Source organism: Stegostoma tigrinum, chromosome 4 (assembly GCF_030684315.1).
Source record: "Stegostoma tigrinum isolate sSteTig4 chromosome 4, sSteTig4.hap1, whole genome shotgun sequence".
In the NCBI taxonomy this organism is placed as follows: Eukaryota; Metazoa; Chordata; class Chondrichthyes; order Orectolobiformes; family Stegostomatidae; genus Stegostoma; species Stegostoma tigrinum.
In genome coordinates this window covers 39,852,306-39,871,872 of record NC_081357.1, presented here as the reverse complement: position 1 = coordinate 39,871,872, position 19,567 = coordinate 39,852,306, and the positions used below count along the sequence as shown (strand labels likewise).

The following is a 19,567-nucleotide window of genomic DNA, read 5'->3' as shown; positions in this document are numbered from 1 at the left end:
TATAGGCCTGCAGCCCGTAAGATCTTTATCTCCAACCAACTAATATCAATGAATCAGTGTATAATTACCTGATACAAAAAGGATAATCTCACTATCCCAGAAATTAGTTTCCTAAACTTTCATTGCACTTCCTCAATGACAAATATATATTTCCATTTCCCTCTGTCTTTTATTCTTCAATCTTCACCTTTACTTGTTATTTTTTCCTCACTTACCATTTCAAGTTTTCTTAACTCTGAGTCTGCTATTTTCTGTTTATCTTTTAATTAAGTCTTTTTCCTTGTCACTGTATCTTAATCAATTTGAGCTGTGATACCCGAAATTCAGGTTTATTTTCTTCTCATTCTGGATGCTCGGTAATCATATGATGCATCCTTTCCTCACAAGATCCTGCTTTTATTTCTACCCCTGCTAACTCCTTCAGTTGACCTTTCGTCAAAGATTACATGAAAACACTGAGCAATGCTCAAAGCCATCTTCTACCTATGTGCAATAAACTTCACTACAACATTGCTGTATTATATATGCAAGCACCACATAGAAAATTTCTCTGAAAAGAAATTGATGGATCCTGCTTAAATCCAGTGAATTCAAAAATCCTGCCAAGTACCTCAATTGTTATGATCCAGTCTGAGCTTACTACTGGACAATTCAGATATCAGGCTGAAATTTTGCATTTTTAAAAACAATTTGGTTTTACCAGGACAATCTCTTACTGAATCATAAGCAAGCAATGTTGTAAATTTTGCTTTAAAAGTAATAAAAAAGGTTATTACATAGAATAAAAAAGATAAAATAGAATAAAACAAACAAGTTATGAATATCATAAATTGAAAAAAATTAAAGCAGACAGCTAAAAAGAATCCCCAAAACAAATCTTTATAGAACTCACACTAGAGAGAATGCCCTTCTGTGTCACTCCTATACGGTTTAATATAACTTATTCTAGTCTGGCAATTCTAACAACTTCTTCCTGGAGCCTTTATAAATTGAACTTAAACTTTCCTTGCTTTAAATGATCCCTCCTGAGTTTTATCCAAACATTTCTGGCCTGGAACTTTTACTGAGCTCCTGACACTAAGGAAACCTCTTTCTTAACAGATCTAACACTACCTCCCTTTCTAAGGAGAAAGGAGAGCCAGTAGATGTTAGATATTTCAATTTCCATAAGACTTTGACAAGTTATCACACACAGGAGGCTGCTAAATAAGATAAAGAGCCCATGGTGTTTGGGAAAGGTACAGGCATGATGGAGGATTGGCTGGCTGGCAGGAGGCAGAGACTGGAGACAAAGGGGTCTTTTTCAGGATGGCAGCCAGTGACTTGTGGTGTTCTGCAGGGCTCAATGTTGGAATGACAACTATTCATGTCATATAGTAACAACCTGGACAAAGATGCTGAGGACATTTTTGCTAAGTTTTCAGGTGACACAAAGATAGGTGGGGGGCAGGTAGTGTTGTGGATGTGGGAGGCTGCAGAAGGACTCGGAAAGGCTAGGAAAATGGGCAAAAAAAAGTGACAGATTGAATACAATATGGGAAAGTGTGAGGTTATGCACTTCAGTAGGAAGAATAGAGGCAAAGACTATTTTCTAAATGGTGAAAGACATCAGAAATCTGAAGCACAGAGGGAATTGTGTGTCCTAGTTCAGGATTCTCTTAAGGTTAACATGGTTCAGTTGATAGGAAGGGAAATGGAATGTTCGCATTCATTTCAAGATGATGAGAAATAAAGACAGAGGTACATTCTTGACTATTAAGGGATCAAAGGTTACAAGAATAAGACAGAAGAATGGAGTCAACAAATTTATCAGCCATGATTGAATTTTACAACAGCCTTGATGGGACAAATGGCCCAACTCTATTCCTTTAAATTATGGTCTTATGGTTTTATGTAGCAGAGATAATGGGAACTGCAGATGCAGGAGAATCCAAGATAACAAAGTGTGGGGCTGGATGAACACAGCAGGCCAAGCAGCATCTTTATGCTCCTAAGATGCTGCTTGGCCTGCTGTGTTCATCCAGCCCCACACTGTGTTGTCTTGGTTTTATATAACAACTGTTTGATACATCTAACATCAGTCAAGACCTTTGAAAAGTCCCCAAACTGAAACTAGAGAGCTTGCTTTAAAACCATGGATATTTCCCCTAAGCCCAAATAAAACTATTCCATAGTTTCCTACCTGAGAATCTAATGAACTGACATGTTTCTTTCATTCACTGGTAAACTCTCAAAATGTAAACAAAACCCCAAACCTCTCCATGAAGTCTCTCTAATTCTGTTTGAAATGAAATTATCATAGTGACAGAAAAACATACAAGTGAATCATTAAGACCCATCAAATACACAGCATTATGCATACATGCCACTAGCTTAAATTTAAACTCTAAATAAATTACATTGAAATATATATAAATCTCACAACTTACATCATATGACAGAGAGAAATAAGTTTGCAAATAATAAGCTGAAAAATTAGACGAATAGCTAATTAATGATAACAAAGTGTGTAGCTGGATGAACACAGCAGGCCCAGCAGCCTCTCAGGAGCACAAAAGCTGACGTTTCGGGCCTAGACCCTTCATCAGAGAGGGTCTAGGCCCAAAACATCAGCTTTTGTGCTCCTGAGATGCTGCTTGGCCTGCTGTGTTCATCCAGCTACACACTTTGTTATCTTGGATTCTCCAGCATCTGCAGTTCCCATTATCTCTAGCCAATTAATGGTCTAGAAAGTTTATGGCAGTGCTCCTGCTTTCTGTACGTTAAATGGGTGTCAAAAACGCCAATGTGACTGACAGGCTGGCTACCTGTACATCGTTGCAAATTGTAACTGTGCTCCATACCAGATTAGTGCAGGCAAACAAGAAAGGCATCCAGGTTGCACAACTGAAGCAGATCTAGTTTCCCTTTATATGCAATTAAAGGACTTCCTACTAGTTTATGGCCCTCTGTACAATGTTGGATCATCCTCGTTATAGTTGATACAAAAAAATTGTGTCAATATGTAACCTAATCAATTGTTATTAAACAGGTCAACATCAAACGTTTAGCATCAAGTAAATTCATTTAAACAGTACATTTACCTGAAATGAAAGCTGATATGAACACCTCTGCCTCTCCTGACTTCTCTAGGGTGTTACTGCTGCTCACCACTCACCCCTCGTCTCCTATTTCCTGTTACCTCAATTCCTGTCTCAGCATCCTAATCAATTCTCTCCTTTGTCACCCATTGATTCTCACGCTGACTTTTCCTCATTATATCTTGATTTCTACATAATGGCAAATTGAGGATACCTCTGGTGGATCGGACAAACCATCAGGTTTATCCAGTTTTGGTATACAGATATAAATGATAGTCTGTAATGCCGGAAAGGAAAAACTGGCATGAGTCTGATTATAACTGAAAGTATCACAGTTGGGCTTCAGATGAACATTGGCAGTATGTAAAATCTGGCATCAATCCTACCAGTATGAGAATCTGCTATGAATACTTTATTCACAGTGTGGACATGGTTTGGTACAAACAGCATCAGTTGTTGGAGCAGATGACTACAAATAAATCTTCTAACCTAACACTCCCTTCTGTGGCATGGTATCTTACGTAGAGTTATAATGCTCCTATGCAGTGTCTTGGACTGTTTTTTACTTTAAATGTGCTATATAAATATAAATTGTTGAGAAACCCTTTAAATAACACTGTAGGACTACTCCTGCTACTGAGCACATGTTCAGCAAAAAAAAGGTTTTAACTGGAGCATGGAGCTGGAAAATGTTACAGGCTGGTTTATATTAGAATTTGCTCGCTCTACATACTTCTGGCACACAGTCCCAGAACTGAAATAACAACCCAACCAAGGTCCACTACTTTCTGCTGCAGGTTTTTGGCACAGCTGTATTCCAGATAGGAAGCTAAATGAGTTTTAATGGCAAATGATGAGAACTATCAAAAACAGGGACTTTGTCTCTTTGATTCGTTGCTAAATAAGTATTGGCTCCAAAAGTGTGTAATAACATGTTGGCTACATTTGAAGATTCATCTCATCGTTTGGTATGTTATAGAAGAATGGTCCAACATCTGAGCTGACTGGTTGGCTCAGTCAATTAAACATGTCAGACATGGGGCTCAATTTTCCAAGGAATGGCAGTCGCAAACAATTACCACTCCACTTCTTTTTTACATTAACGTCCAACATCTCAGCCAGCCACTTTAACTGCTCCTGTAAATGCATAAATACATAAGGTGTGTATGCTTAGGGTGTCTGGACAGTACCATGTAGGTGGAGGGTGTCAGGTGGATAGAGTGCCAAGTGGGTAAGGGGTAGCATACCAGATTATTAGGATGCATGATAAGGTGGGGATTAGGGCTCCAGGTTGCAAGATGGCAAGGGGCGTCAGGCATACAGGTTCTTAATCTAGAGGAAAATGTCATTGAGGATTATCAGATTAGACATAATCTCATTGAATGGTGAAGCAGACTCAGTGACCCAAATGGCTTACATCTATGCCTATGTTTTATAGGCAAAGAGTCATAGAGTCGGAATAATATAGCATGGAAACAGTCTCTTTGGCACAACTCATCATGCCAACTAGGTCTCCTCAACTGACCTAGTCCCATTTGCCTACATTTGGCTCATATCCCTCTCTAAATCTTTCCTAGTTATGTACCAGTTGCAATGCCTTTTAATTGTTGTAATTGTACTTGTCTCTACCGTAAACTCTGATAACACATTCCACACATGCACCACCCTCTGTGTAAAAATGTTGCCTTTCATGTCCGTTTGAAGTCTTTCCCCTCTCACCTTAAAGCTATGCCCACCAGTCTTCGATACACCTACCCTGGGAAAAAGGCCTTGGTTATTTACTTTATGTGTGCCCCTCATGATTTTATAAACCTCTGTTAAGTCACCTCTGAGTCTCCTATGCTCCAGTGAAAAAAGTCTCAACCTATTGAGCCTCTCCTTATAACTCAAGGCCTCCAGGCTCGATAACATTCTAGTTAATCTTTTTTGTACCCTTTCCACTTTAATAACACCTCTCCTATTGCAGGGCAACCAAAGTTGTACACCAAACGTGACCTTAATTGTTGGAGTCTTTGTTGGGTCAGTTTAAGTTGACTGGACGGTATTGGGTCTGGTGGGAAGTGGAAGGGGTTGGAAGTGAAGTTGGGTCCTGTAGGTATGTGGGTGAGGGGTAAGGATGTTGTCCGGTGCTAGGGTTGATATAGAGGGTCAGTCAGATTTTGAGGGATTTGCTGGGAACGTTGGGTCTTTGGGAAATAGTGTGAAGTCCTGGGGAGAAAGAAGGATTTCAGGTCCTGGGGTAAGGGGGCATCATTCCCCAGAGGACAGGTAGGTGTGTCAGGGTCCACAGGGACAGGTAGATATGTCAGTTAGCAAGGGCTATTGAGTTCAATGGTGGGGTGTTATGTCCTGTGGCGGAGGGATCTTTGGATCCTTGCAGCAAAGGGAGGTGTGAGGTCTGGCTAATGAAGGACAATGGGGCCTGGTTGTGGGGGCAAAAGAATCAGGTCCTTGGTGCAGTGGGACTTTTGGATCAGATGGTAGGGAAGATGGAGGGTGGGGGGAATTGGTCTATTCATCGGGCTGGGAAGGGTCTCGGCTCCCAGGATGAGAAGGGGATATTGGGTCCACAGTTGGGGCAGGGTGGAGGGGCTGATGTTCTCAGGTCCCTGCTGACAGGGATCTGGGAGTGTTAGGGGTCTGCGGGAGGTGGAGCCAGGAGGAGGATGTGTGTCACAACATGTTGTTCAGTTTAATAATTAAGCAGTGGTTTGGTTATATCTTTAATAATCTAACTTTTCCTGTGTAGTTATCTACTTAGCTGTAACAGAAACCTCCAACTTTCAGAGGATTCTAGGAGTAAGGGGATTGCACAACAGAGCCTCCAATGTCCTGGATAATTCCCTTGGAGCCTGCTACAATGGGGTTTCCACGGGGGTTCCAATGCACAAATCCCACATACACTGCAGAAATCCAGCCATCGGAAAATCCAGGCCGGCTATATCTTGTAAGCTAACAGTAACACAGCACTGAAACATCAAACTCAGAGTGGAAATACCTTTCAACAATGGTAGTTTTTTTTAATGTTTTATATTAAGCGTAGACTGCAATGCAAATATTTTTACAACAATGTTGTTTTATTTGGTCAATGTTCTTTGATTACATTTCAATGGGACTATCTTATACATGGAAAGAAACTGGTCTGAGTCAGTCAGATATAATCAGATTCTTTGTTTTGCTTAAACCTACAACTATAGCAAATGCGTGGAACTATTAATGGCTGAAGTTAGCTCGTTCCCGTATTTTCAGCCTTCGCCATATTGCAGCCTTGGTTGCACAACTCTTCCGCACAGGGTTTATTCATGTGGGGCTGTTCTCTTGTTGATGCCATTCCAGGAGTAAATGTGGGCCCAGGAGTAAATGTGGGCCCAGGAGTAAATGCGGGCCCAGGAGTAAATGTGGGCCCAGGAGTAAATGCGGGCCCAGGAGTAAAGGCGGGCCCAGGAGTAAATGTAGGCCCAGGGGTAAATGTAGGCCCAGGGGTAAATGTAGGCCCAGGAGTAAATGTAGGCCCAGGGGTAAATGTAGGCTTAGGGGTAAATGTAGGCCCGGGAGTAAGCGGAGGCTTAGGGGTAAATGTAGGCCCGGGGGTAAGCGGAGGCTTCGGGGTAAATGTAGGCCCGGGGGTAAGCGGAGGCTTAGGGGTAAATGTAGGCCCGGGGGTAAGCGGAGGCTTCGGGGTAAATGTAGGCCCAGGGGTAAGCGGAGGCTTAGGGGTAAATGTAGGCCCAGGGGTAAGCGTTGGCTTAGGGGTAAATGTAGGTCCGGGGGTAAGCATAGACCCGGGAGTAAATGTAGGCAGCAGGGATGCAGGCTGATTGGGACAGGGTGGCGGAGCTGCTTTAGGGTGTGGAATCGTTTTCGAGCGCGATACTTGAGAAGCTGTGTTTGGGCGGGGTGGTGGCGGACCAAGAGGCCGTGTTGGCCTCCTCCGTGGTGACAGAGATCGGGATGGCGAGGGAGGCGGCGGACGGGGCGGAGCGTTGTGTCGCCGAGGCGGGGATGCAGCTGGATGCGATTCCTGCTTCTTCACATGTTTCTTCACGGGTTTCTTGCAGGTGTATTGGGCGGGTAGCGGAGGCCGTGGAGGGGGCAACACTTTCTTCAAGCTCTGCTTAGATCTCCTACAACACAGGACGAGGATTAAAAAGAAGCTGTACAGTTACAGTTGCCCAAATACCACCTTTTAGTCTTCTTTTGTAAAGATATACATTGTTCAATAAAAATTCTCTATGTGTATACACAGTTACTAAAGCAGTTCAGTTCTGTACATTCTTTATATATTGAGAACAAAGAAAAATTGGAGTTTAACTTTATTGTTATACAAAGTACTATTTACACGTTTTGAGGCACAGGGAGGGTTCAATAACTGAATGGACCCCCATTGTGCTTTGACAGAAAGACCTCAGGGTTAGTCCTTCGCCCACCGAGTCTTAGCAGCAACTGCCCCAAGCTTAAGTGCATCTCTCAGCCCGTAGTCCTGGACTTTGGACTGTGCCAGTCTGTAACATTCAGCCAAGGTCAACTGTTTGCACTGGAAGACCAGCAGATTCCAGGTAGGCCAAAGAGCATCTTTCACTGGGTTGATGGTCTTCAAGGTGCAGTCGATGCTTGTCTTGGCGTGCATCCCTGGGGAACAGCCGGTCGAGCACAGAGTTCTGCATCATGTACATCACCTCAGTGTTTGTTGGGAAGGGGCTCATGTATTTCCTTTCAGTTATTTTATCTCAGTGCTTGGTGCGTTGGGGCGGGGGCTTTTTTTTCTCATTTGCAATTTATGATTAAAGACCCAATGAGCACATCTTTAAGTCTTTAAAATAATCCAAGGATTTCAAAGATCAAATACAGGAAAAAAGTAGGGAACCCAGAAATGCAAGCCACAAATTGACTATCCACCTGTTTACTCTCAGGAAGTGGTGAGAGTGAGAAACAAGTTACTCCAGAAACTGAGACAAATAACAGACATGTGCTAACGGGGAACTTGTTAAAAACATGGGGGAGAAACAGATATACTGATAGAGTTAAATGAGTTGGATGAGGATCATGTGGAACATGTAAACCAGTACAGATTAGTTGGGCTGAAAGCCACACTAGGTAATTTCATGATGTCCTTTCAGAGAATTGATGAATATTCAGCTCCCACTCAGCCAATTCTGCGAAGTTTGAATTGTTGTGGAATTCCTGGATTGACAACTGGGAAGTTTCAGGTGGCAACAGATGTTATAACCTACTACATACCTGAGCAATTGCTTGATGTGTATTTTTGAAAAGGAACTCAATGCCTTTTATATGTATGAGGCAGATTTCCCAGTTGTTACAGACAGAGAGTTGGAACTTACACTGCAGCAGGATTGGGACAGTACATTGCCGTAGAAAAAGTTTAGAGAGAAATTATGGTAAACAATGAACTGTTTTGTGAAACATTCTGGAGAATAATTATCTATTGGATAAGAAAATAAAGAAGCAGACCACATTTACAGGCACAAATACATGTGTGCATCCAACAGCTGTCAATGCATAAGCCATCCCTTGATCATAATAGGGTAGAACAGCTTTGGACTAAGTCACGAAATTGCAGCCCAAATGTGCAGGAAATTGTATTAGTTAGGTAGCTTCTCAAATTTCCAATAAAGTTCAGTTACAAAGTCAGAGATAGGGAGAACTGCAGATGCTGGAGAATCTGAGATAACAAGGTGTAGAACTGGATGAACGCAGCAGGCCAAGCAACATCAGAAAAGCAGGAAGGCTGATGTTTCAGGCCTAGGCCCTTCTTCAGAAAAAGAAGGGTCTAGAGCCCGAAACGTTAGCCTTCCTGCTCCTCTGATGCTGCTTGGCCAGTTGCGTTCATCCAGCTCTACACCTTGTTATCTCAGTTACAGAGTCAATCAGCTTGGGTGGAATTTTCTGATGGCTGCAGGGCTGGGATTGAATCTCATGCTGCGGGCTGTTGCACAGGACCCTTAAGCCTCAGCCATTTTGAGAGAGGCCACATTAGCTTTAGAGACAAGCTGTGGGGTAGATAATTGAAGATAATTATGATTCCTATTAAGGCGGCAGCGTAGTTGGAGGTGGGCAAAATTACCCACCTTACCCACACCTGTCATACAAACATGAATTAGGAGAAGGAATATGCCATTCAGCCTCTCTATCCTGCTCTACCATCTAGTAAGCTCATGGCTGATCTGAATATAGAATGAACTCCACAATTCCATTTATCCCAAAAATCATTAACTCTCTCATTAGTCAAGAATCCAGAATACCTGGATCCTGCTGGATCTTCAAATTCTGCAAGCTCTTCTTTTAAATAATACATTGATTATTCATTCTTCCCGCAAAAGTAAATAAATAGATGCTTTTACCCATTTATAGGGACCCATTATGCCAACGTTTGTTTCCTAGTAGCCAACCAATCTTCTATCCACACGAATATGTTACTCACCAACACCATGACCTTTTATTCTGTATTAGTAACCGTTGAAGTGACACCTTGTCAAAAGCCTTCTGAAAATCTAAGTACAGTGCATCCACCACTTCCTCTTTATCAATGTTGGCCAGAATTTTCCCCAAAAAATAAAGTATTGAAATAATTTAAATAAATAATCTAATTAATTATTCAAACATAATTTCACTTTTACCAAACCATGTTCGCTCTGCCCGATTGCATTATGGCTTTTTAACTTTCCTGCTTTAAATGGACTGCAGCAGATCAAGAAGCAGCTTACCACCACTTTTTCAAGCACAATTAAGGAGTCCATATATTACAAAAGAATAAAACAAACATCCTTAATAATGGCTTTCAGCATTTCCTTGTGCTAGGCTAGCCAGCCATAGTTTCTTATCTTCTTTCTATATCCTTTCTTAGCAGTCTGATTAATTGGAATCTAGGTTCTAAAATCCAGGGAACTTTGGAAAATTAAAACCAATGCAATAATGATTTCAGAAGTCACTTCTTTTTACACTCTAGGATGAAGTCCAGCAAGGCCGGGGATTTAGCAGATTAAAGTTCAAATAATTTTCTCAGTATCCCTTCTCTGCTGATTGTAATTATTTTGAATTCCTTTGCTCGCTTTCACACTTCATTCATAATTATTTTGGAAATGTTATTTGTATCATCTATAGTGAAGACAGACACAAAATATTTGTTTAATTCATCTGTGACATTATAAATTTGTCAGACTCACTCACTAGAGGACCCATATGTTGCATACCTTTCTTTTTATATACATTAGAAACTCTTACTATCTGGTTTTACATTTCTAGCTAGCTTCCTCTCACACACTAATGTCTCCTTTTTAGTCTTTAGGCGTTCTTTGCTGTTCTATATATTTTGTCTGATCTTCTGATGGGGCAGCAAGGTGGCTCAGTGGTTAACATTGCTGCCTTATGGTACCAGGGATCCTTTGATTGCTTCCTCGGGCAAATGTCTGTTTGGAGTTTGCACATTTGCTCTTTGTCTGTGTGGGTTTCCCTCAGATTCTCCGGTTTCCTCCCACAGTACAAAGATATGCAGCTTAGGTAGATTGTCATACTAAATTGCCCATAGTGTCCAGGGATATGCAGGCTAGGTAGATTAGCCATGAGAAAGTGTGGGATGACAGAGATGGGGCCAGGGTGGAATGGATGCTCTTCACAGGTTCAGTGTTGATATGCCAAGTGGCAAGTTTCCACACTGTAGGGATTCTATAATTCTGACATGGCACTAAATTTTGCAGAATTTTACACATTTTCTTTCAGTTGAATACTTTCTTTCACATCTTTAGTTAGTCATAGATGATGTATCCTTCCTTTAGAGTCTTTCTTTATCTCTGTAATGTATCTTTTCTGTGTATTCTAAAATATCCCCTTAAATGTCTGCCATGGTATCTCTATTTATCTATTAGTTTAACTTATTTCCCAGTTCACTTTAGCCATTTGTTTTCATAGCTTCATGATTGCCCTTTTTTAAGTTTAAAGCACTTGTGTTTGATCTCAACCTCAAAGTTGAATGTAAAATTCAAGTATGTTATGAACACTAGTACCTAATGGTGCCTTTACCATGAGGCCATTAGTTAATCTTGACTCTTGAAACTAATTGGATAGTGAGCCCTTTCTCTTCAATCAGTTGGCCTGGCCCTTTAAAAATCAAGGTGGGTGTCTCATGAGAAGGGAGGCCCAGGTCTGGTTCCAAAGCATTCCATGATGTGTTTAAGTGTGGTATCACAGCTAAAAATTAGTTCATCACTAAAATTAAACTGTTCATAGGAATCCTTCAACTCTTAATAACCTAATTCAAAATCATTAAAAATGAACTCACGTAAAAACCATACCAGACTATTTAACAATTTTACTAGTGTACTATATGAAATTTCTTCGTAAATTAGCAATTTTTAAAAAAGTGAACACATTGTGTGTACAAATGACAGCAGACCGAAGAAAACAACCACAAATTTGAATATTTTCCCAAACACGCACAATCATCAGAATCTTACAGTTTTTTCAAGTTAAAGTCGGTTAGGAGCTGGATATAACTGAAGAGAATTTGGAGCCAGCGCATATCTCCTTGCGCATAAGCAGTTTTGGATTTGATAGATTTGCATTTAAAATTCCTGATCTTACGCATTGGTGTGGAATTTCTGCTCAGATTACTGCATTAAACAATGGAAACTTTGACATTGGTCACCTCAGAAAGCATTTGAATGTTTATGCCCTACAGTGTTTGGGCATAATCAAGTTCAATTTCAAAATATTTTAAAATATTTCATGCTGCTTATTAGGCTTTTGCTGTTTTTCTTGTTGTTGTTTCCTTATTGTCCCTTCAAGAAGGGCAATATGTCCTGATGGTTGGAAAGCAGCCCTGCCTCTCTAAGGCCAGTATTCCGGTGGAGGACAAAGAAAACATTATAGAGACACTTGTTGCAGAGCCGCGGCATTAATGTTAAATACCGGGACGGACTTGTTATTAGAATGGCAACAAGGTATCCATCAAGCTGTCTTACACAAATGCCTGAATGGTGAGGCAGAAGGAAAGGGAAAGAAGCAAATTCTGCCCATCAGATTCCACTAGCTCCTGCACAAGCACCTGATTGACTGATTAACAAGTAGCAAGTCCAGCACATTCTGTGAATGCCTGGTTTTTCTGTCAACTGTAAAAGCTCCTCTTTGACTCAAAAATATGGGTAGGCTCACCACCTTCAGAAGGAAAGTGACATAGGTGAATATACGGAAATTTAACCTCATGTAAATTTTCTTACAATCACACTGAAATAGACAGAGAAGTGCAGATCATTACTCATTGGCACTTGTTTTATAAGGATAGATTGATTGCCTTAAGGAACTTATAAGCTCAGTGGTCAGGCTTCTCAGAGAAGATTCCTCATTCAAAACATTTTTGAGATGGTGTTTCAAGCTTACAAGAGGCAGTTGGAGATAAGTTTACAAGGTATGGAGCTGGATGAACACAGCAGGCCAAGCAGCATCTCAGGAGCACAAAAGCTGACGTTTCGGGCCTCGGCCCAATAAGTTTATCCTGATTGTGTCACAAACATGGTTGAATATTCCAGACTGTTATGAAAATCTTTCAGATTTATTTCTTGGAGATTTTGAGGGATAGTGCAAAAATAGATTAATATCAAATTTTGTGGAAATACCTGGAATGGTTTCTGTAAAATAAATTACTGACAGGCCAGCGTTGCTATTGGAGATTTTGTGTTAACAAGGTTACCGAGGATTCACATGACTGGTAATAACTACTTTGCTTGCTGTGGACCCTGGCTTGGGGCTGTCTTTGAACAGTGCCAGGTTTAGAAAGTTTCTGTTTTCTTCCTGCTTTTTATTTATAGTTCATTGTGCCTTACAAAAAGGTGCCTCAGCCACTCCCCCTGCAGACAGGTCCCTAAAGATAAGCAATGTCGACCAACCTGTTGGCATGATTGCATAAAACAGCACTTCAGTACAGCAATGCTTATAGCCTTTAGTCCTGGCTGAAGAGCCAATGTGCTAACCGGTTTTGCAAGCCAAGGTATGGATGCTGTGATCATGCAGGTAGGTGCAAACAGAGCAAGTAAGTACCCCTGGGATGCAGCCTGCTCCAGTCCGTGAGCTGTGTGCTTGTCCATGTTCGCAAAGTGTCCTTGCTGCAAACTATCACACTGGTTGCTATTGCAACCTGGACAGTGAATGTGTGCTTCCTTAAGCATCCTGTAGGTGGGTTGGAGAGGTGCCGCAAGGATTGTGAAATGTCAGCAAATGTTAGATACAAATGTCTGTGTTTGAGGGCTGAGTGTGACTTGTACCTATGAATTGTGCCCTGAGATGCTGTTTGGAGCTATGCAACGTGGGGGCTCCTTGCAGCAGTGGTGGGTTGAAGTTGCTGTGACCTCCATGTTGAGAATTCTCAACATCTGCCTTATTCGGCACCTTTGGCAACATAGGAAGCTGGATGTTTATGAGGTGGAGTGTGATGTTAAAGGCATTTAAAAAGCAATAATTCCCCTGAAATAACTCTGCAGAGGCCGATATACTGTAGCCAAGTCACTCTTTATTTCAACGTGGAGACTTCGTAACACTGATCCAGTTCCCTTAGAGTCAGCTCTCAGAGTAATCAGAACCTCTGGCACTGCTATCCTTATCTGTCAGTCAGGGCTCCCTGATTGCATCATATCAACTGCCCCAATCAGGGAACTCATTTTCTATGAGGTCCACCTGTCTGACCTCACTACAATCACTACAGCCCTTTAACAGGCACCTCACCACTTAGCAAATGCAGCAAATTGTTCCCGATGTTGTGGTCAGCCTTGCCCGATTTCTCACCACTGCCCATGTTGCTCAGGCCTCTTGGTTATGTTATTAACTGGAAAGACTATTTTAATTTGTAACCTATGGAGTAATTGGATTAGAATGGTAGTGCACTCTTTCAACCTCAGTTAATATTTCTTTCCCAACAGTTTTAATTGGAAGTTTATTTAACTGTCTTTGCTCAGTTGTGAGGCTGGCCCTGCTTGTTGTGATTTTTTTTGTTAACTTTCATACAAATATATGGTCTGAGTCAAACAAATCGAAGTGGTGAGCATATTACACACCATGAGTGATATTTAATGTGACGTCTGAAGAACTTCATCTCACAAGTGACTGATGTAAATGTAAAAGTGCAAGGCTATTTATAATCATTGTCATATGTGTAAGTTTTTGAATCCCTTTATCATTTTGAAGTTTTCACTGCAACGTCACTGAACATGTTATTCCAAGGCCCTGGTCATTTTTCTAGAGATATAGGTTCAAATCTCACCATGGCAGCAGAGGTACTTTAAATTTATATAATTAGATTTGGAATCAAACATGAACAGTAACCATCATCAATTGTTGTAAAAGTCCATTTGGGTCATAAGATGTTTTTTAAGAAAGGAAATCTGACATGCTTCCTAGGTCTGGGCCACATGAGACCCCGGATCCATAACGGTGTGGTTGACTCTTAACTGTTCTCAAGGGCAATTAGGATGTCCATAAATGGTGGCCTGGTCAGTGATACCCACATCATATGAAAGAATATAACTATACTAAAATAAAAACCTCTTAACTGCAATAGCTTTGCTTCTCACTTAGACTGTCCATGTTACTTTATAACTCTCTGCTCCAATGTTTACAACCTTGTTTGTAGGGCCATAGTGAATAGTGGAATGGAGCATTAAAGGAATACTGCAAGAGAGAATCTATGAGGTGGGGGTGAAAGCTTTAGATGTTGTTTGGTGATATTTGGGAGGGTGATAGCTGTTTTGAGGTCAGTAAGTTGTTAGGAAAAGGGGATAGGTTAGAAATGGATAATGGAGATTTGGAAAATTGCGGGCATGCAGAGTTAACTGCTGTTGTCGTGGTATTGAATTTTTGTGCTATTGGTGGGAACTAAGGGCCTTAAAATCGAGGACTTCTCAGGCACACTACTTGAATGATTTGGGCCGTGAGCAGGGTGTGCAGAGAGCAAGTGGATTCTTAGGCGGAAAATCTTTGTGCTGGATTGCCGATGCCTGTTGTGTAAGGCAATTGTACCAAAAGGGATAATACTGCATTTGACTGCATTAAGCTCCTGCCAACATGATTCTGTCATAAGGGAAAAGCACAACATTTTAGGATCTCCAAGGGGACAATACTATCTGGGTAGTTTCTACAGATTCTATAGGCTCCAGAACAGCTCCCATAGATTGGAAAGCAGCTATTGTAACTGCTCTACTTAAAAAGAGATGCAGACAGAAAACCGGGAATTACAGACCAGCCAGCCTGACATCAGTATTGGGGAAAATGCTAGACTCTATTATAAAACACTTAATGGCTAAACACTTAGAAAACAGTGGCAGGATCAGATAGAGTCAGCATGGATTTAAGAAAGGGGAATCATTCTTGACAAATACTGAAATTCTTTGAGGATGTAATTCAGAATGTTTTCGACAAAATCTTACATTAGAGATTAGTGGCTGGGAAGGTGAGCTGTAAGAAAGATTTAGAGATGCTTCATTGTGATTTCAGCAATTTGAGTATGTAGGCAAATGCATGACAGATGCAGTTTAATGTGGATAAATATGTGGTTATCCACTTTATTAGCAAAAACAGGAAGGCAAATTGTTACCTGAAAGCTATAAATTAAAAGAGGGCATGCGCAATGAGACCTGGGTGTTCTGATACACCAGCTGCCAATGGTATTTATACAGGTGCAGCAGACGATGGGGAAGGCAAATGGTATTTGCCTTCACACAGAGAGCATTTGAGCACAGGAACAAGGATACCTTGTTGCAATTATATAGGGCTTTGGTGAGACCACACCCGGGATATCGTGAGCAGTTTTGATCTCTTTATCTCAGGAAGCATGTCCTTGCTATAGGAGGAGTGCAGTGAATGTTTACCAGGCTGGGATTGTAGGATTATGATTGGAGATAGTCAGCATGGATTCGTCAAGGGCAGGTCGTGTCTCACAAACCTCATTGAGTTTTTTGAGAAGGTGACCAAGCACGTGGATGAGGGAAGGGCAGTTGACGTGGCGTACATGGACTTCAGTAAAGCCTTTGATAAGGTTCCACATGGTAGGCTATTGGAGAAAATACAGAGGCATGGGATTGAGGGAGATTTAGCAGTTTGGGTTAGAAACTGGCTTTCTGTAAGAAGGCAACGAGCGGTGGTTGATGGAAAATATTCAGCCCGGAGTCCCAAGGTGTGCCCCAAGGACCTGTTTTGGGACCACTGCTATTCGTCATTTTTATAAATGACTTGGTCGCAGGCATAGATGGATGGGTTAGTAAGTTTGCAGGTGACACCAAAGTGGGTGGAATGGTGGACAGTGTGGAAGAATGTTGCAGGTTGCAGGGAGACTTGGATAAACTGCAGAATTGGGCCAAAAGGTGGCAAATGGAGTTTAATACAGATAAATGTGGGGTGATTTACTTTGGGAGGAATAATAGGAAGGCAGTATACTGGGTCAACTGAAAGATTCTTGGCAATGTGGAAGTGCAGAGGGATCTTGGTGTCCATGTACATAGATCCCTAAAAGTTGCCACCCAGGTTGATCGTGCTGTTAAGAAGGCTTACAGTGTGTTAGGTTTTATTGGTAGAGGGGTTGAGTTCCGGAGCCATTATGTTATGCTGCAACTGTACAAAATGCTAGTGCGGCCTCATTTGGAATATTGCGTGCAGTTCTGGTTGCCCCATTACAGGAAGGATGTGGAAGCATTGGAAAAGGTGCAGAGGAGATTTACCAGGATGTTGCCTGGTCTGGAGCGCAGGCCCTATGAAGAAAGGCTAAGGGACTTGGGTCTGTTCTCATTGGAGAGAAGGAGGCTAAGAGGGGATTTAATAGAGGCATAAAAGATGATCAGAGGATTAGATAGGGTGGACAGTGAGAGTCTTTTTCCAAGGATGATGACTTCATCTTGTACAAGGGGGCATTGCTACAGATTGAGGAGTGATAGATTTAAGGCAGATGTCAGAGGCAGGTTCTTTACTCAAAGAGTGGTAAGGGCATGGAACGCCCTGCCTGCCAATGTAGTTAACTCAGCCACATTAGGGGCATTTAAACAGTCCTTGGATAAGCATATGGATAATGATGGAATAGTGTAGGGGGAGGGGCTTAGATTAGTTCACAGGTCGGTACAACATCGAGGGCCGAAGGGCTTGTTTTGCGCTGCATTGTTCTATGTTCTATGTTCTATGTTCTATGAGGTGAGGTCAAATCCTTGAATAATACATTTCTGAGAGTTCAGAAGAATGAGAGAGAATTTCACGGAAATTATAAAATCCTAACATGACTGGACAAGGTAGCTGCAAGATGTTCCCAAAGATGCAGAAAGCCCAAATGATATAGAGGCCCAATGTAAAAGACAAAGGGGCTGCTACTAATGGAGAAGGGAAAATAAAGAGATTTAAATGGGTATAAACTGAGGTGGAAAAGGGAGAGAATTAGTCCTTGCTACTAAGTGTAAAGTAAACAAGTCCCAAACATGACATGGCTATGAATGAGTGATAATGGGAACTGCAGAGGCTGGCGAATCCAAGGTAATGAAATGTGAGGCTGGATGAACACAGCAGGCCCAGCAGCATCTCAGGAGCACAAAAGCTGACGTTTCGGGCCTAGACCCTTCATCAGAGAGGGGGATGGGGTGAGGGTTCTGGAATAAATAGGGAGAGAGGGGCAGGCGGACCGAAGATAGGGAGAAAAGAAGATAGGTGGAGAGGAGAGTATAGGTGGGGAGGTAGGGAGTGAATAGGTCAGTCCAGGGAAGACGGACAGGTCAAGGAGGTGGGATGAGGTTAGTAGGTAGGAGATGGAGGTGTGGCTTGGGTTGGGAGGAAGGGATGGGTGAGAGGAAGAACAGGTTAGGGAGGCAGAGACAGGTTGGACTGGTTTTGGGATGCAGTGGGTGGAGGGGAAGAACTGGGCTGGTTGTGTGGTGCAGTGGGGGGAGGGGACGAACTGGGCTGGTTTTGGGATGCGGTGGGGGAAGGGGAGATTTTGGAGCTGGTGAAGTCCACATTGATACCATTGGGCTACAGGGTTCCCAAGCGGAATATGAGTTGCTGTTCCTGCAACCTTCGGGTGGCATCATTGTGGCACTGCAGGAGGCCCTTGATGGACATGTCATTTAAAGAATGGGAGGGGGAGTGGAAATGGTTTGTGACTGGGAGGTGCAGTTGTTTATTGCGAACCGAGCGGAGGTGTTCTGCAAAGCGGTCTCAGTCTCCATCTCAGGCAACCAGCTTGTAACTGATGTCCATTTCAAGCCCGCCGACTCCCACAGCTACCTAGAATACACCTCCACCCACCCACCCTCCTGCAAAAATTCCATCCCCTATTCCCAATTCCTCTGCCTCCGCCGCATCTGCTCCCACGATGAGGCATTCCACTCCCGCACATCCCAGATGTCCAAGTTCTTCAAGGACCGCAACTTTCCCCCCACAGTGGTCGAGAACGCCCTTGACCGTGTCTCCCGAATTTCCCGCAACACATCCCTCACACCCCGCCCCCGCCACAACCGCCCAAAGAGGATCCCCCTCGTACTCACACACCACCCCACCAACCTCCGGATACAACGCATCATCCTCCGACACTTCCGCCATCTACAATCCGACCCCACCACCCAAGACATTTTTCCATCCCCACCCCTGTCTGCTTTCTGGAGAGACCACTCTCTCCGTGACTCCCTTGTTCGCTCCACACTGCCCTCCAACCCCACCACACCCGGCACCTTCCCCTGCAACCGGAGGAAATGCTACACTTGCCCCCACACCTCCTCCCTCACCCCTATCCCAGGCCCCAAGATGACTTTCCACATTAAGCAGAGGTTCACCTGCACATCTGCCAATGTGGTATACTGCATCCACCGTACCCGGTGTGGCTTCCTCTACATTGGGGAAACCAAGCGGAGGCTTGGGGACCGCTTTGCAGAACACCTCTGCTCGGTTCGCAATAAACAACTGCACCTCCCAGTCGCAAACCATTTCCACTCTCCCTCCCATTCTTTAGATGACATGTCCATCATGGGCCTCCTGCAGTGCCACAATGATGCCACCCGAAGGTTGCAGGAACAGCAACTCATATTCCGCTTGGGAACCCTGTAGCCCAATGGTATCAATGTGGACTTCACCAGCTTCAAAATCTCCCCTTCCCCCACCGCATCCCAAAACCAGCCCAGTTCGTCCCCTCCCCCCACTGCACCACACAACCAGCCCAGCTCTTCCCGTCCACCCACTGCATCCCAAAACCAGTCCAACCTGTCTCTGCCTCCCTAACCTGTTCTTCCTCTCACCCATCCCTTCCTCCCACCCCAAGCCGCACCTCCATCTCCTACCTACTAACCTCATCCCACCTCCTTGACCTGTCCGTCTTCCCTGGACTGACCTATCCCCTCCCTACCTCCCCACCTATACTCTCTCCACCTATCTTCTTTTCTCTCCATCTTCGGTCCGCCTCCCCCCTCTCCCTATTTATTCCAGAACCCTCACCCCATCCCCCTCTCTGATGAAGGGTCTAGGCC

At 43.0% G+C, this 19,567-nt stretch overlaps 1 protein-coding gene across 1 annotated transcript in view; it reads right to left on the bottom strand.

Annotated features, from left to right (window-relative positions):
* Positions 1–6,226: 6,226 nt before the first annotated feature.
* The window catches only part of LOC125452461 (uncharacterized), a 48,751-nt gene continuing 35,410 nt past the window's right edge, over positions 6,227–19,567 (bottom strand). The window contains exon 3 of the mRNA XM_048530904.2: positions 6,227–7,204. Coding sequence (XP_048386861.1) covers positions 6,307–7,204 — 898 coding nt within the window. The 3' untranslated portion in view covers positions 6,227–6,306. The remainder of the gene's footprint in view (positions 7,205–19,567) is intronic.